This window comes from Haliaeetus leucocephalus, unplaced genomic scaffold (genome assembly GCF_000737465.1).
Source record: "Haliaeetus leucocephalus isolate CR32 unplaced genomic scaffold, Haliaeetus_leucocephalus-4.0 Scaffold1, whole genome shotgun sequence".
Lineage (NCBI taxonomy): Eukaryota > Metazoa > Chordata > Aves > Accipitriformes > Accipitridae > Haliaeetus > Haliaeetus leucocephalus.
In genome coordinates, this window is record NW_010972437.1 from 9,259,525 (window position 1) to 9,286,188 (window position 26,664).

The 26,664-nt window shown below is 38.0% G+C and overlaps 2 protein-coding genes across 5 annotated transcripts in view; one reads left to right on the forward strand and one right to left on the reverse strand.

The window, feature by feature from the left end:
- TTN (titin) overlaps positions 1-8,910 on the forward strand; it is a 242,040-nt gene extending 233,130 nt beyond the window's left edge. Inside the window, 4 exon segments of the mRNA XM_010569298.1 lie at positions 92-6,036; positions 6,123-6,276; positions 7,212-7,505; positions 7,630-8,910. Coding sequence (XP_010567600.1) covers positions 92-6,036; positions 6,123-6,276; positions 7,212-7,505; positions 7,630-7,928 — 6,692 coding nt within the window. The 3' untranslated portion in view covers positions 7,929-8,910.
- Positions 5,927-26,328, reverse strand: PLEKHA3 (pleckstrin homology domain containing, family A (phosphoinositide binding specific) member 3). 4 transcript variants are annotated; one of them, XR_774250.1, is made up of 10 exons: positions 26,303-26,328; positions 22,908-23,024; positions 21,303-21,458; positions 20,502-20,638; positions 19,349-19,513; positions 18,145-18,188; positions 17,475-17,590; positions 15,675-15,813; positions 9,456-9,537; positions 5,927-6,004 (listed from the first exon to the last, which is right to left on the reverse strand). XR_774250.1 is itself a non-coding variant. In XM_010565881.1 (8 exons), the coding sequence occupies exons 2-8, from the start codon at positions 22,927-22,929 to the stop codon at positions 15,686-15,688; spliced, it is 768 nt and encodes a 255-aa protein (XP_010564183.1). In that variant the 5' UTR covers positions 22,930-23,024; positions 26,303-26,328; the 3' UTR covers positions 13,372-15,685. The 4 variants fall into 4 exon arrangements, 1 of the variants encoding a protein (XP_010564183.1); XR_774252.1 differs by lacking the exon at positions 5,927-6,004 and adding an exon at positions 7,289-7,355; XR_774251.1 differs by lacking the exon at positions 5,927-6,004 and adding an exon at positions 7,572-7,741.
- Positions 26,329-26,664: the final 336 nt, after the last annotated feature.

A 26,664-nucleotide genomic window follows, 5' to 3' on the forward strand; every position in this document is an offset into this window, starting at 1 on the left:
ATTCTTTATAAACTTTGAATATTTAGACTATTGGTGCTTTTCTCATGTACTTTTGCTCATGTGTTGTTTTTTCTTCCTCTTTCTATTCCAGTTCCTGCAAAGATTCACTTGCCCAAAAACCTGGAAGGCATGGGAGCTGTTCATGCCCTCCGAGGGGAAGTAGTGAGCATCAAGATTCCATTCAGTGGCAAGCCTCACCCCGTGATCACATGGCAGAAGGGACAAGACCTCATTGATACTAATGGACACTACCAAGTCATTGTTACACGATCATTCACATCGCTTGTTTTCCCAAATGGTGTTGACAGAAAAGATGCAGGGTTTTACATTGTTTGTGCCAAAAACAGATTCGGAATCGATCAAAAAACAGTTGAATTAGATGTGGCTGATGTGCCTGATCCACCAAGAGGTCTGAAGGTAACTGACATTTCAAGGGATTCAGTCAACTTAACCTGGAATGAACCAGCTACTGATGGTGGAAGCAGAATCATAAACTACATTATTGAGAAACGTGCTACAACAGCAGAGCGATGGATTCGTGTTGCACAAGCTCGTGATACACGATACACAGTGGTGAACCTATTTGGCAAGACCACCTACCAGTTCCGTGTAATTGCAGAAAATAAGTTTGGCCAAAGCCAGCCTTCTGAACCTACAGATCCAATTATAACAAAGGAAGATAAGACCAGAGTAATGAACTATGATGAAGAAGTTGATGAGACCAGAGAAGTCACCACAGTTAAAGCAGCTCACTATTCTACAAAGGAACTCTATGATAAATATATGATTGCAGAAGAGCTTGGACGTGGGCAGTTTGGCATTGCACACCGCTGTGTTGAGGCAGTTTCAAAAAAGACTTACTTGGCCAAGTTTGTCAAAGTAAAGGGTGCTGACCAAGTTTTGGTAAAGAAAGAAATTTCCATTCTAAACATTGCTAGGCACCGAAATATCCTGTATCTTCATGAATCATTTGAGAGCCTAGAAGAATTGGTCATGATCTTTGAATTCATTTCTGGAGTTGACATCTTTGAAAGAATCACCACAGCTTCATTTGAACTTAATGAAAGAGAAATAGTAAGTTACGTACGCCAGGTCTGCGATGCACTAGAATTTTTACATCGCCACAGCATTGGACATTTTGATATTAAACCAGACAATATTATTTACTTCACAAGAAGAAGCTCTGTAGTTAAAATTGTTGAATTTGGTCAAGCCAGACAATTGAAGCCTGGAGACAGCTTTAGACTCCAGTTCACTTCTCCTGAATATTATGCGCCTGAAGTACATCATCATGATTTGGTCAGCACAGCTACTGACATGTGGTCAGTTGGTGCTCTAACATACATACTTCTCAGTGGCATTAATCCTTTCATTGCTGAAACAAACCAACAAGTTATTGAAAATATTCTAAATGCTGAATACAACTTTGATGATGAAGCATTCAAAGACATAAGCATAGAGGCCATGGACTTCATTGATCGCCTACTAATAAAGGAAAGAAAAGCTCGGATGACAGCTGCTGAAGCGCTTAACCACGTGTGGCTAAAACAGCAGACAGAAAAGACCAGCACTAAAGCCATCAAGACCTTGAGGCACAGGCGTTACTACCAAACTCTAGTAAAGAAAGAGTGGAACACAGTTGTGTCAGTAGCCCGCATTTCCTGTGGAGGTGCGATTAGATCTCAGAAAGGCATAACAGTGGCTAAAGTTAAAGTTGCACCGATAGACATTGGTCCCATTGCTGGGCAGATAAAGCATACTGTTACAGAAGAAGGAGGGCATGCCAAATATGTATGTAGGATTGAAAACTATGATCAGTCCACACAAATCACATGGTACTTTGGTATGAGGCAATTAGAAAGCAATGAGAAATACGAAATCAAATACGAAGATGGTGTGGCAACCATGTATGTCAAAGATGTTTCTAAATCTGATGATGGTACCTACAGATGTAAGGTAGTAAATGACTATGGTGAAGACAGCTCTTATGCAGAACTTTTTGTTAAAGGTGTGAGAGATATTTCTGAGCACTACAGATGCAGAACTGTTCGGAAAGTGAAACGACGGGTTGATACTATGAGACTATTAGAGCGTCCACCAGAATTTACTCTGCCTTTGTATAACCGCACTGCATATGTTGGAGAAAATGTCAGGTTTGGAGTAACTATAACAGTTCACCCAGAACCTCGCTTAACATGGTTCAAATCAGGCCAGAAAATCAAACCTGGTGATGATGATAAGAAGTATACTTTTGAATCAGACAAGGGCCTTTATCAACTCATCATCAATAACGTCACTGAAGAGGATGATGCTGAATACAGTATTGTAGCACGCAATAAATATGGCGAAGACAGCTGCAAAGCTAAGCTGACTGTGATTCCGCATCCACCTCCAGCAGATGCCACACTAAGGCCAATGTTTAAAAGACTGCTGGCAAATGCTGAATGTCAAGAAGGCCAGAACGTCAGTTTTGAGATCAGAGTATCTGGTGTACCAAAACCAACGCTGAAATGGGAGAAAGATGGTCAACCTCTATCCTTTGGTCCTAACTTTGATATAATTCATGAAGGTTTAGATTATTATGCTTTGCATATCAGAGATACTTTACCAGAAGACAGTGGTTATTACAGAGTTACTGCTACAAATAGTGCTGGATCTACAAGCTGTCAGGCTTATCTAAAAGTTGAACGCTTGAAATATGTCAAGCGTGAGTACAAGACTGAAGAAGAGCGGGAGAAGCATGTACAGAGACAAATCGACAAGACCTTACGAATGGCAGAAATCCTTTCTGGGGTTGAAGCTGTTCCACTGACACAAACTGCACAAGAGGCTCTCAGAGAAGCTGCTATCTTATATAAACCAGCTGTTAGCACTAAGACTGTCAAAGGTGAATATGAAATTAAGAAAGAAGAAAAGAAGGAAGAAAGAAGACTTCGTATGCCGTATGAGGTCCCAGAGCCTCGCAAACATGTGCGCACTACTCTTGAGGAAGATCAGAACATTAAACACTTTGTGCCTCTGTCAGACATGAAGTGGTATAAGAGGCTGCGAGACCAGTACGAAATGCCAGGAAAACTTGAGAGAACTGTTCAGAAACGCCAGAAACGCATACGTCTTTCCAGGTGGGAGCAATTCTACGTGATGCCACTGCCACGCATTTCTGATCAGTATAAGCCTAAATGGCGCATACCAAAGCTAACACAAGACGATCTTGAAATTGTGAGACCAGCACGTCGGCGTACCCCATCTCCAGACTACGAATATTACTATAGACCAAGGCGGCGATCACTTGGTGACTTGTCTGATGAGGAATTACTCCTGCCTATTGATGACTACTTAGCCATGAAGAGAACTGAAGAAGAAAGACTACGCCTTGAAGAAGAGCTGGAGTTAGGATTTTCTGCTTCCCCACCAAGAAGCCCCCCACGCTTTGAACTGTCTGCCCTTCGGTATTCTACGGCAGGAGCACAGGTCAGTTCAGAGGAAGAAAGAAAAAGAGAGCTGAGGTATTCAAGCTATCACATCCCAACTAAAGCTGACACCAGTGCAAGCTATGCAGAGCTTCGTCAACGCCATGACAGGGCTGCCTACAGACCACCTAAACAAAAGCAAAGAATAATGGATGAAAAAGAGGATGAAGAATTGCTCCGTCCTGTTGGCACTGCTCAACGACTCTCTGAATACAGGAGTGAGCTCGAATATATGGCAGAGGAGGAAAAGAGTAGACTCAGGAGAAGGAGGGAAAGAGAAATAACTGAGATCACATCAGAAGAAGAAGAAGAAATAGAAATGGTGCAACACGTTCACAGGGAATTTTCACCTCCCTCTAGATTACTAAGGAGAAGAAGATCTCTTTCTCCAACTTACATTGAGTTGATGCGTCCTGTATCTGAATTAATTCGACCTCGCTCACGGCCACCTGAAGAAAGTGAGAGAAGATCCCCAACACCAGAGAGAACTCGACCACGCTCACCTAGCCCAGTTTCTAGTGAAAGATCGCTCTCTCGGTTTGAGAGGATGGCAAGATTTGATATATTTTCTAGATATGAGTCCATGAAATCTGCTTTGAAAACTCAGAAAACTATGGAAAGGAAATACGAAGTTCTGACTCAGCAGCCTTTTACCCTTGACCATGCTCCTCGCATTACCCTGAGAATGCGCTCGCACCGGGTACCATGTGGCCATAATACCAGGTTCATTCTAAATGTCCAGTCAAAACCAACTGCTGAAGTGAAGTGGTACCATAATGGTATTGAGCTCCAGGAGAGCAGTAAGATACATTTTACTAATACCAGCGGTGTATTAACTCTGGAGATTCTCGACTGCCACATTGATGACAGTGGAACATACCGGGCTGTATGCACAAACTACAAAGGGGAATGCTCTGATTATGCAACACTAGATGTAACTGGAGGAGATTACACTACATACTCTTCCCAGCGGAGAGATGAAGAAGTACCAAGGTCAATTTTACCTGACTTGACAAAAACAGAGGCATATGCAATCTCCTCATTTAAGAAAGCATCTGCTACAGAAGCAAGTTCCTCAGTAAGAGAGGTCAAATCAGAAATGTCAGCAACAAGAGAATCACTTCTATCATATGAACACTATGCTGCTTCTGAAGAAAAAATCACTGCAGCTGAAGAAAAATCATTGGAAGAAAGGACTGTACACAAGGCATTTAAAAGCACTCTACCGGCAACAATCCTTACAAAGCCACGGTCAGTCACAGTTTCTGAAGGGGAGACTGCAAGATTTTCCTGTGACGTTGATGGTGAACCAGCACCAACAATAACATGGTTCCGTGCAGGTCAACCCATTGTTTCTTCGAGGCGTTTCCAAGTAACACGAACACAGTACAAGTCTACCTTTGAAATTTCTTCGGTCCAGATGTCAGATGAAGGAAGTTACACTGTTGTGGTGGAGAACTCTGAAGGAAGACAGGAAGCGCATTTTACTTTGACCATTCAAAGAACAAAAATTCCTGAAAAAACAATTACATCACCTCCAACAATCAAATCTCCTGAGCCTCATGTAAAGTCTCCAGAGCCAGTTAAGTCTCCTAAACGAGCAAAATCTCCTGAACCCATCAGTGGCCCCCCAAAAGCAAAGTCACCACCTGGAGACAAAACAGTACCAGCAGAGAAAATACAATTATCAACTGCTTCTCCACCAAAGATAAAACAGCATCTGAAAGCAGAAACTCTAGGAGATAAGGTAAAGTTATCCTGTGCAGTTGAAAGCAGTGTTTTAAGTGTCAGAGAAGTGGCTTGGTATAAGGACGGCAAAAAACTGAAAGAAGACCATCATTTCAAGTTTCATTATGCAGCAGATGGCACCTATGAGCTCAAAATCCATGAGCTCATGGAATCTGATAAAGGAGAATACACCTGTGAAATTATTGGGGAAGGAGGCATTTCAAAAACTAACTTCCAGCTTACTGGCCAAGTATTTAAAAATATCTATTCCCAGGTAAGAGGTGTATCTGAAACTCATAAATCAGTTCAGAAAGAAGATAAGGTGCTTACAGGTTCTACCCAGACGAAATCAGCAGTGGCAACTGAAGAAAAAGCAGCAGTTCAAGAAGTCATTAAAAAGTCAATTGTTACTGAAGATGTCAAACAATTGAAAGCAGAAATTAAAGCTTCTTCAACTAAAATGACAGTGTCCGAAGGGCAGAAAGTGACATTGAAAGCCAACATTCCTGGTGCCTCTGAAGTAAAATGGGTGCTGAATGGAATAGAGCTGAGAAATTCAGATGATTACAGATATGGTGTTTCTGGAAGTGATCACACACTAACTATCAAAAAGGCTAGTAATAAAGATGAAGGTATACTCACCTGTGAGGGTAAAACTGACGAAGGCATTATTAAATGCCAGTATGTTCTGACCTTTTCTAAAGAGCGTTCCAACGAACCAGCATTTATCATGCAGCCTAAGTCTCAAAATGTCAATGAAGGACAAGATGTATTGTTCACCTGTGAAGTTTCTGGGGATCCTTCTCCTGAAATTGAGTGGTTTAAGAATAATCAACCTGTAAGTATTCATTTAATATATTTACTTGAAAAATTAGAATTATTCATAAAACTGATCTTAATGAAACCATTTTTTCCCCTCCTCAGATTGCTGTTTCATCGCACATCAGAGTAACACGCTCTAAAAACACTTATTCTCTTGAGATTCGAAATGCAGCAGTGAGTGACACCGGAAAATACACAGTCAAAGCAAAAAACTACCATGGGCAGTGCTCCGCTACAGCATCTTTGACTGTACTCCGTAAGTTTGTTCTCCAGGTCTCATGTTCAGACTAATCACAACTTTTTGCTGTGGTGTGTCTACTAAAATGACTTACTTATGATAAAAGCCACTGGTAATGTTGATTTAGATATTTTAACAAGTTCCTATTTCTTTTGTATATTATATACACAGAACTATAACAGCATTAGAAATCTTTATAACACCCACAGAGGAGCAGAGAGATGCTCTATTACATCAATAGATGGATGTTAAGAGAAGGCTAGAAGCATTCCTTCCAGGATGACTGTGTTAAGACCTGGCAATGACTCTTTCCTCATTTACTAACAGAATCTGTTCCAATAAAACAAAGTAATTCCACAATTAAAAGATTTTATGGTAACTTAGCCATAACTGAACTGGGTTTAGTATTTTACTGGCTGTACCATATCCCCATTCCTAGCATCAAGGGGTTGCTATGATTTGCTTGTATGACTGTGCTTGGGTCTAAAGGAAACCTGCAGTGATCGAGCTTTTCTGTTGCCTTTTATAGCTACAGAACAATGCAGTGAAATACAGACTTTCCTATACCATGCTTCTAAGAACTTGAAAATGTTTCATAGCTTCTACAAACATGAACTGAACACACACAATTTCTCAGTGTCTAACGCTAGTAATGGTTCTAATAGGAAACACTGTGTGACAACCTGTTTTTTCTTAAGTATGTTTCTTCTTCAAGCTCATACATACTAGTAACAGTTCTGTTTCCTACTTGTTTCATTTATAAATTAATGTTTGCAATTTGGACATCATGAATCAAATGATTGTAAACAATTTTATACTCCACTGCAGTTTTCCATTGAAAGCAAATTATGCTGTCTCTTCATTTCTGTAAAATTAACCATATAGAACTGCATGACTTCATTCGTTAATGTGACGTTATTGGTTTTTCCTTCTATGTTTGCAATGCTCCTCAGCTCTAATTGAAGAACCTCCAAAAGAGGTAGTATTGAAGACAAGTGGCGACGCAAGCATGCACGAAAGTTTTTCTTCTCAATCCTTTCAAAAGGCTTCTTCTAAACAAGAGGCTTCATTCAGCAGTTTCAGCAGTAGCAGCATGACTGAAATGAAATTTGCAAGCATGTCTGCCAAAAGCATGTCCTCCATGAAAGAATCCTTTGTAGAGATGAGCTCCAGCAGTATTATGGGGAAATCTAGTATGGCTCAACTGGAGAGTTCAACTAATAAAATGCTTAAATCAGGTCTGAGAGGTGAGCAATACACTTACTGGTAGAGTTAGTGCTTCAAATATCCTGAAGTAGTCCTCAGAGTAAACCTGGTGCATGGCTTAGTGGAAACAGACTAACTTTGTATTTCTTCTCCTGTTTTATCAAGGAGTACCACCCAAAATTGAAGCTCTCCCATCTGATATTAGCATTGATGAAGGAAAAGTTCTCACACTATCTTGTGCCTTTTCGGGTGAACCTGCTCCTGAAATAACATGGTACTGCAGAGGGAGAAAAATTACCAGTCAGGACCAGCAAGGCAGATTCCACATTGAAACTAGCGAAGATCTAACCACCCTGATCATCATGGATGTCCAGAAGAACGACGGTGGACTTTATACCCTGAATTTAGGAAATGAATTTGGTACCGATTCTGCCACTGTGAACATTAATATTCGATCAATTTAGAGAGCTTGATCTGTATTATTTACACTTGTCTTTTTTACAAGTGATTCCTAGATGGACTGAAATATCTGATCTGTAAATATAAAAAAAAATATTTTTGTACCTACCTGAATAAGACAAAGTCCAGAGCTATACGTTATGACTTATAGTCATTATTGACCTAAGAATTTTAAACACTTTTTTCACTGACATGTACATACTGTATATAGCCGAAGTTAACGGTTATGAAGTTTTGTACCATTTATTTTATGACATTTTGAAACGTAACTTTTGGAACTAACAGTTGGTAGGAGAAAGTTTCCTAGCAAACGACTACCCTGCTCAACATTTAACTAATTTTTGTGCCTCAACTCATTGTTGATGTCTAAGAATGCCTCAACAGGTAGAGAGGCTCCCTGTTGAAGATTACACCTAAGAGACAATACTGTGCATAGTATTTCATACATGCACAAATATTTATGTTGAATCAGAAATGTAAGGCATTGGTGATGTTTGCAATTACCCTCCTGTAAGCATTGCTTTAATGTTTTACATTGGATCTGATTACGTCATAATTTCCATACCTGACTGACAATTTTTGGACAAAGTGCAAGCGGCCAGCACTTTGTTCACCCACTGTCTGTGTACTGTTTCTGACATATTGACTGCCTAGATAGCTTTCAAAAAGTAACATCACCTGGCCATCCCCTTAATCAACAAAGCTATTTAGGTACTCGAGTGCAGCAGCAGTACTCCCTCTCGGAGGTTCGTAGGGTGCAGTGATTGAGTTTGTGTGGTAGTATTAGACATCCATTAGTATTAGTCACTTCCGGGCAACTAAGCAATGAACCACAGTTTGAAAACAAACTGTTGTTACAACATCAAATACTGCCCTGCACTTCAATTTGCATTAGTTCTCCTAATGTAGTAATAAATTGTTAGCTGTTGAACCTCCTTGAGATAGAATTGTTCATTTGAAATAAAGCATGCTTTCCGCACCATAAAACCTGCGACTCCTTGTTATTTATCATGCTGTTTTCACAGTTCCTGTACTACACTACAGAAAAAGAGTTGCTGAAAGAAAAGACTAGGTACAAATGCCATTCTCCAGCATAAGCCAGGTAGCTAACTGTTGAAAATCCAGCCATCTATCAGAAACAGCCTGGCCACAAGAAAGTCAGCCTTAAAAAAAGCCAGACTTTAAAAAAAAAAAAGGTTTTCTTCATAGGTTCTTCATCGACAAAGGATAAATTCTAGCATATGCCCACGCATTATGCTGTTCTTATCATCCCTCTGTTAAGTGAATTTCCAGGCCTTTCACTACACCCTATATGGATAAATTGCTAATCTCTCCTCTTTATTGTTGGTCTCTGCTGAAAGTGGTTAAAAAACTGCCTCCAGGAAACCTGGCTATTGCCTCGTTTTTTTAGCAGCTGCAACTAGTACAGACCAGTTGACCCTAATTGCCTGGACCTACATGTTCTCACCTCCCATGGGTGATTAAGGGCCCATGCCCCATCAGTTCTTCATCCCTCAAGTCAGCTGACATACCTGTAGGAGCAAAGCCTGTCTTTCTTTACATTCCTAGGGGGAAATCACAAATCCCATGCAGGCAGGTCACAACTGTGGTTATCTATGGGAAAAGAATATCAAGGTCAAAAGAGCAACTCTGCTTCTAGAATTCACTCTGGTCAGTAGAAAAAGCTTGAGAGCAAATACACTCACAGCAATGCAACACTGCTTCAGGGGCTGTAAAATCCTCTTAAGTGGAGCAGGAGCATTAGTTAGCAACACTATGCATCACTGTGACTCCCAGCATACTACCACTACTAAAAAAAAAGTTCAAGTTCATCAGTAGTAAAGCATGTAGTATGCTTAAAAATCTATTCCAGAAGGACTCACTATAGAAGTAGACTTTTTATTAATTTCCTATAAACTTATGTAATATCAACCACTAGCTATCCAATTGATGCAGGAAAGCTAATTGAAACAAGGACTAAAGTAAAAATAAGGACTTCAGAAGAGCTAAGTTTTGGGTTGGGACAAGATCCGGACTTTTTCTAGTGATGGAACTAGGAATATTTAGAAACAATTGTAAAGATGAAAGAGTTTAAGAGTGCATGGTATTTCTTCCTTATGGAGGAGAGTAAAAAAGAATAATAAAAATTAGGTAAAAAGCACCTTTTATTTTAATCTTTAAAGCATTCAAAGAAAAAAAAAAACCAACCCTCAAGAAAGCTTCTCATTCTAATTCCGTTAGATGTTTAAAAAATCCTAAACTCAATACAAGACACAAAAATACACAGGTACAGTCTTGTTTAACCAAAAACTAACTTGTGTACACAGGCACATAATAAAAACAACACTAAAAATGCACAAGTTGGTCATCTGAGCAGAAAGTAATAGTGACAGACAGCATCTGCAGATTTAAGCATGAACTCTTCTCCACAAATGCTACTGGAAACTCGGTCTTCCATGGCCTCTACAGAGTCTAGACGTATTTATTTGATCAAGAGGAAAGCACATCGGTGTGGCATTGTAAAGCAAGTTCATTCTGCCTGTACCTCTTTGGCCCACCTCTGCACCGTACTTAAGCAAGCACACCTAACTTTAAGCAGATGAGTCACTCACATGCCTAAAAATAGGATTTATAGTACTTACAGGCCTTATGAAGCACAGCTTTAATAGATAACTTTACATGCTAACCTGCTGAGCCAGTGGTTTTTCACGAGACTGCTAAGCAAACGCTAATACAGAGTGACATCGATAAAGTCACAATCTAAAGCTTTGATATTCAGTTTCATAGAACACATCCCTAAACAGTAACATTTTTCAAGACAATAGCTTAAGCAGCCTCTGGATTAAAAAAACATAAAATGAGCAACGAACATTTCAAATTATTTGCTTATTATATTTAGGTCAAATATTGGGATTTTTAACTGTACAAGCTGACATTTGCTCTCTTTAAAGATAAAATCTATTGCACTATAGGACCAAGTTCAGAAAAATATCCTACCACCAATATGTGTGTGAAGGCATTTGGACTTCATGTTTCCTAGGTCCTAATGCTAAAGGAAAACTTTTAAACAAAGCTCCATGAGCTGCTGTATGAATTCTACTATAGAGCTATACATTCTCTACTAACAGTTTACATTTGGCAGCCTGAGAAAGACAGATAACTGTGACGGCAGATAGCCATAATAACACTGAGAGATTCATTTTACTGCTAGCACACAAGAAACCCTAGTCTTAACATTGCATTTCAATTTTTACCATCGTCTCCAGTTTCAATTACTTTTCCCTTCAAGGGGAGAAAATTACGTGAACAGAACACAAAAACGTCTCATGTCTGATAAAATACTAAACCTAAATCTTCTCTACTTGTTTTTTTTTCCTTCTCCCTTTTTGAAGATAATAACAATCTAGAGCTTGGATTTAAAAGAAAAATAATAATCAGAATATTTAATGTCTATTAAAAAAACCAAAGCATAACAGTCAAAAATAAATCATTCAGTCATTCCCACACTGGAACATGCCATAGGACTAATAGCAGCAGTACAAAGGAAAAAGGATGATGGAGAAAGTAAGATACTCTGACATGTCTGAAAATGACAGTCAGTGAGTAGAAAATTAAGTCAGGTCCATGTAAGCTTCTGCAACTGTAACCCAAACTTCGTGGAAAATGCCTAGGCAGCCTACGGAGGGAAGATACAGAAGTAGCCAAAGCAGTATTTATCACAAGAGAATATGAAACACAGGGAAAAGGAGGAGAGGCTCTTAAAGTATCACCTTTGACATCTATAACTGACAGTCTTGAAGATGCCTGCTTACCCTTCCCTTTGAAAAAGCTGAAGGACGCCTGTCTTTTTATTTTTTTTATTTTAAACACATCCATAAAATACAGCTGTGCTTTCATCTTTAGCCTTCTCTCCCATACGTGTGCTGGTTAGTACAGTCAGGATATGGCTACGGGCATACCTATGTATATTGGTGCATAAAGAGCCATGATAATAGTGCCCTACCATGAAGAAAAAGGTAGCACCAGACAGCAAAGAAGCGAAACAGTCTGACTACTTTCTTACGGTACTCACTTGCCAAACAACATTCTGGATTGTTCATCCAGACTTAATAAATATCAAAATGCTAAGTAAAGTAAATTAAATTCCTAAATGACACCTTCTAATCACTACTGTACATACACAGTGGGAAGAGCAGAGGTAAAGCACTTCTTTTAGAATGTTTAAAGTGCAGGCCATTACTCCACCTTGTAGTAAGCTTGCTCCTGTTAGTGTGTTAGATATCCTTTGCAAAACAGCGAAGCTCTGGTCCCCCCACTGCACAGGCAGAGGAATGCCTAGTTTCCAAATCCTAGTTCGCTGCTTAAGTTAGCAGCTAAGGGGCCAAGTCCTTCCAAGACAGTGGCAATTCTAAGGATGTACGTACACCATTACGGTCATCTGGGGAGCTTTACAAGTGAAATAAAAATCTATATGGTTCTCTGGTCTTCAATGTTAAATAGCAGAGATCTTCAGGATGCCAACTGTGGGTTTGGGCACCCAGGCTCTACAGAAATCCCCTTTAAGCAGTAACTTTCTTTTCTAGATCTGGATCTGGAACTCTTAGGTTCAGCCCTCAGAGTAGTCAGTAAAGAAACACCATAACAGGCAGGTTTCACATTAACTCTTTTAAAGCAGGATAATGAGGAACATCTGAAAAAAATATTTAGCTTTCAGACACAGACATTTCTTTCATTTGGGTGTTAGATCCCTTTAAAAAGTTACTAACTTACATGAGCAGGAACAACAGCTACACTACAATACTTAAACTCATGGTGGCATAACAAGCAAATCTCAAGTTTATAGTTTGTGAAAATAACCTTAACACAAATAGCTGTGATTTCAGTTTTTAAATAAATTGAGTAATTTTTTCTTTTTTTTATGCAGAAGCAACCTCTGACGTATTCCTATCCCAAAGACTGCTTCGGGGGGAGGGGGGGGGGTAAAAAAGTCAAAGTGACTTCCTATACATTAAGCTGAAAGAAATACAAACGTTAATTTTCAGAAGTTTAAAGCCCCTGAACATTGTAATCTCAGTATTCACAAACCTCCAAATCACTGAGTGCCTGATCATTAATTCTTTATAGTACAAGCTGGTAAGCCATTTAAGCACATTCCATTTCTCATTATCTGATATTAGAGACTTCAGAGATATAACTCAGTAACTAGAAGTTACCACTTTTCACCTAAATATATGTAGTATGCTTAATTCTTTAAGTGATAAATACTATTTAGAATTGGTTTCAGACTGATCTCTTCAGAAGCAGTTGAGATCAAAACTAGAAGTACTAATTAAACGTTCTATGTTGAGGTTCAGCTCCCATTCTCCACCAGAAAGAATAACGACACAATTAGTCATTCCTGGTAAGTTCTTCCCTAAACTTGGAAATGAAAACGTAAGAGCATCCAGATTTATTTTTTTTTGGTCTCACCACATATGGATCATTGTGATTCAGCCAGCTAAGTATCATTTTCAGAAATGACTTCTTAGCTCCAGATGGCAAAAGTATGATGGCATACAATCTTCACTGATTTCATTGAAATACATTTTAGGATTTTTGCCAGAGTTTGGCATAGGTATATATAAAAAAAGCTGATTTAAGTTTAGCAGGAACATGTTACATGTATACAAAGCCACCATTCCAGCTTTAGTGACATTGAGAAACCCAAAACAGTGCTGAAGTAATTATATGCAAATTTTGTGCTTGAATCTAATCATTACAACTTTTGTCTAAACAATCCTATCTGTGGCAGTATTTAAAATTATTATTTACGACCACATGCACTGACCAGTCTCAGGTTTTTTTTTTTTGCACAATGTGGAGTCCAAACTATTTTCTCTGTAGTAGCTGAAAGCCAGAAAGAGATATTTGTTAATGTGACAGGTACTTAACACTGTACAAGCTGACAGAAACCTCAGTGAAATTTCAAAAGCACCTCTAAGACAGCGTATGATTCAAGACAACACTCTCATTGCAATATGTAGTTTACTTCTCTGAACATCTTTTTTAATACTTATTTTTACAATTGTCATAAGTGTCATACAGAATATATTAAAGCAAACATTCAGAAAAAAATGTACAAGCATGTATGTGGCTGATATGCATATGCAAATGCTAGTTGCATGAAAACTGACAGAACCGAGCACAAATGACAGCTCTGAGCTGGTATCCACAAATTACTTGTACGAACCACTCCATTCCACATGGACATAATAGTTTATAAACTGCTATTTTATATATGGGCAACACCTCACATGTTTTTCCTCAACATTTGGACCTGTTTTGATTTAGATAAATCAACATTCCAGAAATTTATACGGAAAGCTTCCATTCTGTTCCCATCTGTCCTTTCCAGCCTGCTTCAAAAACACCAAATTATTCATATACACATAAGGAAGACTAGTAAAACCAAATTAAAGAAGATTTGATTACAAAAACAGATTTTGGTATGTGCTTGAGTGCAAAAAACCCTGTACATTTATTTAAAAATTGTGTAAATCAAAAACAGTAAATGGCTTGCTTAAAGTGCTCTACAGCTAAGACTTTATAGACCAAGTTTATCCCTAAATGAATACCCCAAAAAATCCCCAAAAGCTTACAATGCTAACACTAACAACCTTGTGGACCAAGTTGCTAGTAGGCACTGTTACACTATTAATTAAGAGAGTCAGACTCTGATCTCACTTACAGTTAATGCAAATTTACACTGATGTAACTGAGAGCAGAACCCATCTCCTGGTGTATACCATCCTCAAATGATATAAAGGAGTCGCAAAAACAGAAGCTCCCTTTTGTATAAATATGTCATAAATAAAACATGTATAGATACAAATATTCATTACAACAGCAGCTTAATGGTCTAGTATTTCATCTCTTGCTTCTGTAATACTTTGCTAAAAACACATCTTAAGTGAGCAGAGTAAATCTTAACAGCGCTGCATTAGCTACTTGTGACGCTACACACCCCAGAAACAATTTATGCACATTTTGAAGCCTTTAGTAGATCTTTAGATCTTTAGTAGTGAAAGTACGTAGAAATTTTTGATGCAAAAAAGAATAAATAAATAAAAATTATTAAATATCCAATGTTTGGTACAAATGCTTCATATTAAGTTATTTTTATACATTTGTTTAGAAAAATACACTAAATATTTCCATTTTCATTGGCTAAAAATATGGACCGGATTACGTATAGCCTTGTGTTTTTAAAGAAGGCAATGTCAATTACCATCAAGCTGCTAGAGTAGACCCATTAGTGCCCATCCCACAGCCCTTACACAGGCAAAAAAGCCATTGCAGGGCTAATCACGGCTCCTGGTGGATGACCTGAAACAAATGACCAAGAGGCCCATGGCACAAGTTGCATTTTCTCAAAAAAAAAAAGAAACTTTTTTGCTGAAGTTTATAACCTGCAGGTTTACTAATGTATCAGTCAGACCTTCACACTTTTTAAAAAGAGCTACATTTACAAATGTGGATGCTTATCTGTTAAGCCATCATTTGTTCCAAAAAATGCACATTCAAACTGTGAAATATTAGGAAAATACTCTTGCAAATAAACTATATAAAGATAAAATACACTTCAAAGATAGTTTTTATGTTATTCTATAAAGTGCAGAGAAATCCTTCTAAAAAGGGAAATGACTACTTCCTATAACAACAGTATAATTACAGCAGCTTTTGCATAGCATTATTTATAGAAAATTGAATACTTTCAGTTTCTTCAGGAAGAAAAGGACGAAAGAGTCTCTTCCAGATCAGATCTTTCCTTTGATACTGATCTATTTTCTTCAGGAATGGTTGATGATACCAGGTCTCCATTGACAGCACTTCTAGAACAGTGAGCAGATCCTATGAAGATATCAAAGTATTTAATTTTCAACTCCAAAAAAGCTCATCCAATCTGTCAGTTATTCTATTTGCTATTTCCTATACATAAGCAATCAGAAGCATAATTACCCTGGACTTTTCCTGGAAGATTTCACTCAATATCATGCCCAAGGACGATAGATATGAAGAGTGTTCAGCTAGTATAAATCAAGTAATTTTTTATTATTTTTTTCTTATACACAATGAATTTTACATAATGAAGGACAGTAATCTGTGAGGTGCAGACATATTCTGTATGAGGAACACATGAACTTTTTTTTTTTTAAAGAACTGATGCATCGATAAGCATTTAATTAAAACATTTTCTATTATTAAAATGAAATGAATGACCTACTGCAAGTTGGGTATTGCTACGCTACCTGACAGGAAAGAGAAAGAACTAAGATAACTGGAAGGTAGCAGAGGGAGCTGCTCACACAGGAAAAGAAAACAAAAACACAGAGAAACTGAGCTAGAAACTAGAACTACATAGCAAGGAACCAAAAAAGCCTGGTATTAGCACAAACACACAAGACAAAGACTCTTCTCAGCAGTCCTGAAGAGTCAGACTGGGTAACCGACACCAGAAGGTCCAGATGGTAACAACAAAAGCCTTGCATCACAGGAAGCTAGACTGATGTGCACCTACATCAGCGTTGAGATACAAAATAGGATCTAAACTAAGTTTATTAGCTTGGGATACATGCTGGCATACCCTATGCAGGTGGCAGATGAGTGAGTTGAAAGAGGTGGTCACCCTGCAACATGTGAGCATCACAGAACCAAGGAAATGGTGCAGAGGTGTGAATACTTGCTTCATGATAGAACGTAAAGCACTGGGACCTCTTTGTGCTCACATGAGCTTTCAGCAATGCATAGACCTCAGGTTTTTTCAATCCAAGTGAGGCACTAGGCACTCTGAAAGGAAGCAAAACTAAACCAGAACTAGTCAAGAAGAACTAGTCAAGTTGAAATCTCCCTGAGAAGAGTTAGGATAGAGTCAAAATGACAGCAAGATTCAAAAGGAAAAAGCCACAGAAGAACTAGCTACTAACTCAGTAGACCCATCTAATCAGAAGGAAATAATATTATGATCATGACATCATTTCATAATTTTGGGGGCTGTCTTTATTTATTGACAAGGCTGCACTCTTTCAGAACAGTACTGTTCTCTACAAAAGGCAAGCAGCCACTGAAATGAACAATCTTTCTGCAATGCACTGGGTGGAAATTACCCCCTCCACTCACAGGGGTCACAGAAAGCAGAATTTGTTCCGTGACAAGACAGTGGCAAACAACAGTATTCCACCACTTACCAGAATATCGTTCATGTAAGATTTTACTAGCACAAACATCCCTTTTCTGGTTATGTCTCTATTTTATCTTGCCAGTAGTCCCACTGATTTCAGTACAACTACTCCAGTTGTAAGATCCTTTTCAGTATGAGTGAAAGCCAGCAAAAGCCAGCCACATAACAAACTACAGAAGTGCTCTGATTGATAACATTATCTTACAAACAAAACTTTGTGTAACTAAGAAAACTTTTTCCTCGTGCTGATATCAGCACTAGAACAGCTGCTGTAAATAGGGTAATAAATTGTACAGAAAGATACAAAAGAAAACCACCCTTCTTCCAAACTTACTCTGAGAATCTTCAAAGGGAGTATCACTGTAAGATTCTGTATCTGAGTATGTTCTTCTGCGCCGCTGTGAAAATCGGTGAAGGGATGAAATTGGTTCTTTTACAGAGTGATTATTTCTACAAAACAAATGAGATCTATTAGTAAGCAAAATCTGTAACAACCCACACAAACTTAATATACTTTAAATTTAAAATAATTTTGGTGCTTAGATTAAACTGTTAGTATCAATGTTTTTCACTATACTGAACTAAAAATGGCACAGTCAGCAGAACATTCTTAATTTTCACAATTATAAAGCCTGAAAATGGAAACAAAAATGTAATACAGTATTTGCATGCAGAAGAAAATAACTCAAGAATCTGAAATACTGACCCCAAAAGAATGTTAGCGTTTCAAGCTGTGTCTAATTTCATGAACTTGTCAGAATAAGTTATTTGCATAAAGCTGCTAGCATGAAGAAATTTTTGTAGTGTATAAGAGACAGCATCTGCATTATTCGCCACCGACACTGATAATCTGCACCCTTAGTTTTCAAAATTAGATCAATTTATGCTGTTTAATTTTTTTTCGCCCAAGTGAACAATTCTTCTCACATTTTTATTTTAATGCTAGCAGGTTCAGGGAGGTTTCTCGAGACATAAGAAAAAAGCTTAATGAAATAGAAAATTACCTTTCTGAATAGCAAGGACCAGGGTGGCTAATGGAACGCTTCATCTGGGCAGGGGGGGGAAAGTCCAAACAACAAACCACATCAAAAATGTCATAAGCTACTTATAAGAAAATGCATACCTACATTAATTTTACTTTATTCACAGTCTCTACAAACTGAGAGGGCAATCTTTTCTTTTTAATTAATATCAGCCATTCTTAGTTAAACATCTGATTTAACTATATGAAAACAGATGGATTGCCATCAATATTAAAAGTTTTAAAGAATTCACACAGGAAATAGTTTACTACAAAAAATACTATCTAGTTTCTATGGAAATCGTTCTCTCTTGCTCCAAAGTTACTCACAGAGCCATTTGTTAATTGCTATAATTTACAAAAATATCAAGACATTTTTCCTCTACCAAATGCCAGCTTAAATTCCCCATTACACAATCAAGCCAAGTGCTGCCTGTTGATTCCTTGTGGTTCTTCTAATATCATTGTCAAATCTCTATGCATATCAAAGAAAGGTATTAATTTAAATCAATAATGATCAGCTTTGTAAGTAAATTGACTGAAGATAAAGGGACAAGAGACCCAAGTGCAAAAAAAGGGATTCCCACAACAAAATCCCACAATACAGCTCATCTTGGAATCTATACATATGATCAAGAAGACATTTAACATGATTCCACATACACTGTCCTTCTAACGGAAATAATCAGTAGTGAAGAGTTATGAAAGTAATATCTCTACCATTATTTAACTTTTTGTTAAATAAGGGCATATTAGATTAATATAAACATTTTGAATTATATACACTCAAAGATATGCTATCTTGCTGAAGTGCTTCAAGCCACAAGGCACTTATCTGTTTAAACTGGAGGCAAAGTTATGAAATTTTTAAGGTCAGTGTACAGCTAGCATTGTAAAAAACAAAGAAACAATAGAACTGAGGAAAAGTTAAACCTCATTCATTTACAAGATACCTCACTAGAGGGTCTTGATATGTACAATAAATGACTCTGATTATGTAAAGGCTAGCAAACAAAGACTGGGAAAATTATTGATTTCTATTTAGGACCAGTACTGCTCATAACAGAGTCAAGATTTCAACTGTTAACATCACAGCACATAGCACTAGCATAGTCTTCTGCCATTCCTCCCCTCATCCAACCAACAATACGAGACTTAGAAAAAATAGTATTTCAAAATGTCTAAACCATTTGGACCGGTGATGGTGACACAGGAGAAACTAAGGGATCAGGGTGAGGCAGCTGGAACATTTCTGGCTTAAACTTGGCATTAGCAATCTTCACACATTCTTCAAGTGTTGTGATAAATGTATTACATGTGGCACTAAGCAAGGAAGAGGCTTCATTCATGTTCTGAAAATAAATGAAAGCACAAGCATAAGCAAGAAAAAAATATGAAAAGATGCACATACAACTCTCCCCCACCACCACTCACACACACACTGATTTCCCTCATTACCACTACAAACTTCCATTTCCCATTTTATTTAATCAAATGTACATCTTCCAGTGAGGTTAATTTAAGCAAACAAATGTCACAGCATTGTAATTTCTTTCTGACATCTGAACTTCTTTAGGGTATCAGCCAACAATGCCTTAACTTTTTTACTGTAAAGCTTGTCTCAGAGTGACTAACTGGTATCAGATCATTCAGTGAAACAAATGCATTGCAGCAGAATGTGTGAACAGCTTTATCACTCCAGTGGAAGGAGCCTGCAGGTCAGTTTCACCTTGCTGTAAATTGACAACAATTTGCTGTGTTGTGACTAAGGGTCAACCCCTTGCTTTGCCCTAAGTGGACAACAATATTGTCCACACACTGCTGAAGAGTGTAAAGAATGAAGCCATTCATAATTTCCAGTACTAACTTTCACTTAAAAGCAGAAATACTAGAATTTTACTTGTGCATATTCAGAGACACTTAACTACACCGCAGGTTTCCAATATCTTTAACACGAGTTTCACTGATAACAAAATGCAATATCCTACTACACAAGGAAGTACAGAATGGACAAACGAGTTTGTTTCAACTACTCTGCCCATAATAGAGATGCAAAACAAGACAAATTATTGCATAACTCATATGGCAGTTTTTCCAGCCTTTTAACCAAATGACTCAATAACACAATTGCTTCCTAATGCATATTACAATTACAGTTAAATACCTAGGTACTTTATGCACATATAATCACTGGTAGTATTATATACACAAAAGCACTCAAAAATTGACCTTAGGTTAAATCTCCCAACATCAGAAGATGAAAAAGGCATAAGATGTCAAGAGAAACTTGAGGTGTATTATATAATTAGGTTCTCCAATGGCATTCTAGAAATTCTGTACCTCAATGCTGGGAGGAGAGCGAGTCTCATCATGGTGAACAAATTCTTGTATTGTATGAACTTGCTGCATTAAAAGATCACAGTAGAGACGAAGTTCAGACATTTTGGTTTTAAGAGATTCATTGGTCTCACTTATTTCTATAAAAAAATAAAGGAAATATCAATTTATTGCATACAATGTATGTACACACTTTAATTTTTAAGCACTTTTCATTTACATTTAAAAAAATCACTTTAACTTTCACTTAATTTTGAGTAAAATTGGACTCTGCAATAAGTCAAGAACTGTACTTGAAGCAGACAACAGTTTATATTTTTGGATAACTGATGCTAGATCATTAAGAAAGAGACACATTACTAGGAAACATAAAAGTTGACATCTTTCTTAGCTGCAACATGATGTAGAAAAAAATTTAGTGGATGAAATTTACCTCCACCACAGTGGCTGGAGATGGTTACCTTAAGCCAGCCAAGAAAAATTATGGAAAAAACAATAGTAACTATGAAGAATCAAAACCACAGAAATTAAATGGCTTCACAACAGCTACAAAGAGTATGTTTGTTTTTCTAATGACGATAAATTGCTGGTATTCCAGCTTATTAAGATAGAAGAGGTCAATGGAGGTGACCTGTCATTCAAACATCAAGGGGGAATTTACCATATAGATGACTAGAAATAATGACGATTTATATTTAAAGACAATAATACTGACTTCCTACCACAATATTTGCACTATCATTATCTGAAAACAAGCATTTGAGAAAGTGGTAAGATTGTATACGCTCTAGGTAATAGACATACCTTTTTCTTTTTTTGTTCTGGTATCTGCTAAACAAGCTTTTGCACTGCCCAGTGCTACCAGCCACCTTTGCCTTTCGGCTGCATTAACTGCTTTCATATAGAAATGCTGTTCCCCTGGGATGATTAGTTCCATTCTTGTGTTGTCTGTTGCATGAACTTATGATAGAGGAGAAAAAAAACAATTTTGAATAAAGAAAAACAACCTCAACTCAGTAACAATTACCTATTAAAGACTGACCAAAGTATTTTAAAATGTTTATTATGATCCCACAGTAAATCACAATGTACCACTGCTAAATAAGAAAAAGCCCAAAACTGCTCAACCCTTCTCCCCAGCATGCCTTCAAGTCAACAGGTAGGAACACAAGACATTGAACAGTGGCCAGACTCAAGTACAACGGGGTTCCCTTTCTGCATTAACAACATACTGCGTATGAATCTGTAATAACTGTTGTATTCCAAACCTGGTCTAAACACGGAAAACTGAAGAGTTTTCTTGCAAGGACAAGTACTTATGGAGAACTAGGCTAAAAACTGAAATAATCTCCCTTCCAGACATCTGGCTTCAGGTTGCAGAGTCCTAGAACCAAGAACTGAGGTGGACTTTGTTTAGAGTCTATTATATTCAATACTGCATCTTTAACTGAATACTCTTCTGAGTTTCATGTTACCAACCATAGATCCTCCAGACCCACTCCCCACTAGCCATGGATGCAGGAGACTGCACCAAATCCAGACTTCAACTATTATCTTTCCTTCACCAAAAGAACACGATAACAAGCAAAATGAACAATGGGAATTGCCAAAAAATGGGATCTTCCACTTTACATCACTGTTTTCATATATATCAAGAAAACAGTTAACAAAAAGGAGTTACCACATGAAAAATACTTGGTGGCCCATGTAAAATAAGAAGTCTCACTTTTTAATATACCAGTACCCATATCACAAGCCCAGTCATCTGTAGGTATCTGGAAAGAGGTCAAGAGTTGAAAGCAACGGAGAGTTAGACAATGCCTTGTTACTAGCCAAGGAGGTTGACCTACGGTTTAGAATACACTAAAAGCTAAACTCACAGTCTGACACAAACAGTTCACTTACTAACTCTAATACATCCATCACCTATGCATGTGGGCAGCTGCTAACAGTGACAAAAGTAAAAATGACTCAGGAAAACAAAAAACTAAAGATCTCTGATTTATAAGAATCTCCCCTACTGGGTCACTGCTGCTGCTCTTCTGAAAAACTAGCATTCATGATTCAGTCTCTTATCCCTGCTCATAAAAGGGAAAAGCAATAGAACTAAACAACTAGCTGAGGTAACTCCAAGCATAAGCCACATGCACACAACTATTTAAAACAAAAAGGAATACATGCTGGGTTCTAAATCTCAGAAGAGAGCTCTAACTGTCAAAAACATTTTTCTTTGTCACCACTTCATAATTCACATTCATCGTTATTTGTGAACTATGAAGCAGTCACATTGGACTACAGATAAACAAAAAAAGCGTAGGAAAAACCTGTGATGCAAAAGGTATGTTGGGTGATATTTTCTATTTCCCTGGCAGCTAAAATTTCCTCAAGCAGAAATCTATTAATTCTTACCTTTTATTTCACACACAGCCATCTTTATACTTCCTTTGCTGCCTTTGCAAACATCATCTTGTGAATCATAGTATGACAATATCCCATTGTCTAAAACAAACCACCGAGGCTGCCAACCTAGTGAGATCAAAAACATGAAAAGGAAAGTTTAGTCTAATTAGTAAACTGCAAATCAAATTGAGCTCTTTGCCTGTTAAAACTTTTATAAAAAATGCAAACATTAAACTATTCTTGTAATACACCAGGAATTAAACAATCTGCACAGTCTGAAGACCTGGGCCGTTCTATAACCAGACTAATATTATATGGATATTTCACTCCCATTCTTTTGGGGTGCAAGATCAGCAGTATTTCAGTTTCACTACATTCCATTCTAAAGCAAAATTAAATTTTAATTTAACCACCAAGGAATCTTATTTTGAAGGCTGATAAATTACGTACCTCTGAAGAACCATTCTCATTCAAGTATATTTTTCAGGTAGACTTTCTTAAGACTGTAGGATCTTATTTGTAAGATACAAATAAATGACCGATATCACCAACTGCTATGCTATGGTCTCCTCTGCCTACTGTATTTCAATGAAAACTTTGTATCTCACACATAACTACTGACACACCATTCTCTCTGAAAGTAGCCCAGCTCCATCGCTCAACAACAACTTAATGTTAGGCATTGTGCAGGGAACTGAGACATGGCTTGTACTCCTAGGTCCATTTGTGAGGACAGCATACACCAGCTCCTCTACTAAGGTTTTTACCAGCTTTGCACTAGCAAAATTATATAATGATCTCTGACTTCCCTACATCCACAAAACAGAGCAGTTTATGCATAGATGCAAGTATCTGTGAGAACTCGATGCAGCATTACACCACACAGTAAATTACTGTCATTGGCCCACTTGGATTAAAGTATATTAGCATTCAGTTTGTTGGTTTTTTTTTTTCCTTTTTCTTTTTTTAACAGCTATTTCATAAAACTCAACACTCATTGGAATAGATGCCCTAATTTCTAATACTACTAAATGCAAACCATTTTACCTAACAAATCATCTTTGTTTCTAAAAATAACATAGACGTAAAATATTCCAGTAGAGCATAACAATTACACAGTCAGGATCGGCTGTACAATAGGAGCAGATTACCCCTCTATTTTACAACTCCACACCAAACTTTAACTTCCTGCTTGGCTTAGGGTTTGGAATGGCAGTAACTGTGTGGCCAAGAACTCGACGTATTTGGCGATATGATGGTGTAGTCCATGGTGCTAATCAACTGCCATTCCAACAGAGCAAGCTGCAGTCATCCAGCAGCAGCGTGTTATAACACAGGAGGTTTAATCAGGTACGAGACTCTTGAAAATCAGCTAAAGGCTTCATACTACTCACATTAAGTCATGCCAAGTTTTAACACTAATTCAAGAAGTATAAGACCAGGCCCCACTACATCATGTCACAATTCCATGATAAGGAAATAATAACCTGTAACTATTTTTTTTTTTATTTATTTATTAGCTGTAACAGCAAGAATCTGTGTCTTTCAAAATGCAGAGTGGTAACTAATAAGCAGATCCACACTCAGATATAAAAACAGAATGAAAATAGTACAAACATTGAGGGATACCAACTCCCACAGGAAATATTTCAAACTGTATGTGTACATCACCACTTCTACTCAAAGAATATGCAGTCAAGAAATGACTGTACTGAAGACCCTGTCCTGTAAAACGCAGCTCAGAAATACACTAATGTTTTTCTTCCTCCTACACTGTGTTGCAAAACATTGATTCTGTGCTGCCCTTCGTCTCCTAAGTGCATGCACAGGTGGTAAGTCAATGCCTGTCTCAACAGTCTGATTCTGATAAAAAGGGACCCTACATAGATGATTATTCCAGCCTCACATTATGCTGATATTGGAAAAAACAGAAGCAAAAGACTTAAAAGACTCCAAGTGTCTCACAGAAGCAAGCTAAAGAACAAAAACACCTCTTCCTATTTTAAATTGGGCAAACAGAGCATCCTCTGTTTGACAAAATATTTAACAAATTTGTACTTCACAAATTCTCAGATACACACATATTATTTGAAGGGAAAAAAAAATAAAGCTGTATTTCTGGTTTGCTTTTAATGAAGGAGAAAACTAAATGTTTTCCACAATGCTTCAGCAACAATAACAAGCTCCTTTGCTGCTTGGCTTCCACTGTTAATGACAACAAGTACTACAGCCTATTTCTGGCTGCAAACATAAATAGCAGAGTAACAAGGAAGTGGGTAATAAAATTTAAAAATGTCACTAATACGATTAGATTTTTTTTTTTTTTAATTTGCTGCCCTCCTATATTCTGGAAATTGTAGGGACGCTGACATATTGTAATTTTGAAACGCAAGAGCAGATGCTCTCTGTTGGCCAGCACACACAGAAAGAAGGGTTCTGCAGTTTGCTATTTCAGAGGCCTACCGAGTTTTAGCAGAAGTTAGCCGCGTAACTTCTACGTAACAGTCTACTGTGTGTACAGCATTCACAGTTACTGTTGAATATTTCCTTATTAAATAACAGACTTCAAATGGGAAGTTTACATCAAACACCACAAGGGCTTATTACCTGTGACCTTTTACTACAGTAACATTTTTGGTCACATAAGCAAAAGTGATGATTTCCACTCCATTTCAAAAAGAAACTTGTACTCATTATTTCTTTCAAAACCACAGTTTTTCTTATATGTGTTTTCTCCACATTTATTGTGAGGAAGTGACAAAAATCTCTTATCAAGGATCTGTTTAATTACAGTACAACTTTTCTCTTTCACCAGAAGGCCAGTATACGTGGAGACGTGTTTGCTCTGAAAAATGCAAGATTATGCTCTGTACACTTCAATTCACAGCAAACGCACACAATCCTTGCAACGTGGCCAACGTTTTCTAAACGCTCAGAATTGAGTTTCACACCACCCCACCTTCAAAATCTGAATATGCTGAAGCAGAAGAGCACATGTGAAGTACTGAAGAGCAAGGGGGCAAAGAAGATATTGCCAAAGCAGTCAAACACGAGGCCTGATTAAGCATGGTATATGACCCAACACCGATCTGCTCCGGAGGGACAATTAGTCCTATTACAGCATCAGAAGGGAAATCTGTTTCACCTTGGCAGTACCACCTATCCATTGCTATCTCCAGAGGGAGGTGGTATCTCTATTACCACACAGGATGAGGCAAACAAAACCAGAGCTTTGACGGCAAATGCAGGCACTTGGTGCATTTTTGGCTGCAGCACGTCTCAAAACACATTTTGTGAAGCTTCACCCAGAACTAAATTTTTTAAAATGTTTTTCAGGTTAAGGTACAGGAGCGCCAGACTCAAAAAAATTACCATCCAAAAGCAAATTAAAAGGGAGTTCAGACTTTTGCATTTAGCACTGAAGATTTAAAGATGTAATCCTAAATAATTCCTCAACTGTAAGCAAGGATACCTTCCAAGTTCGTATGCTGCAAATTAAAGCCATTTCTGAGAGGAACCAGAGGTGGAGGGGAAAATCCCACAGCTGGGCCGCTAGAACAGACGGCGTTTCCCTCCGGTCTGTCCCGTTAAGAGTCCCTGACTGACTTGGCGAGACGCAACCCAGGTCTCGGGAGGTACTTGGCCGCCCCGTTCCCAGCGGAACACCGCGGGGGCCGGGCGCATTTTGGCCGTGGGGCTGCCGGGGCCGCGCCGGTGCCCGCGGGGCCGCTAGGGAGGCGCGAAGGGGCTCGGCCCGGCCGAGGCC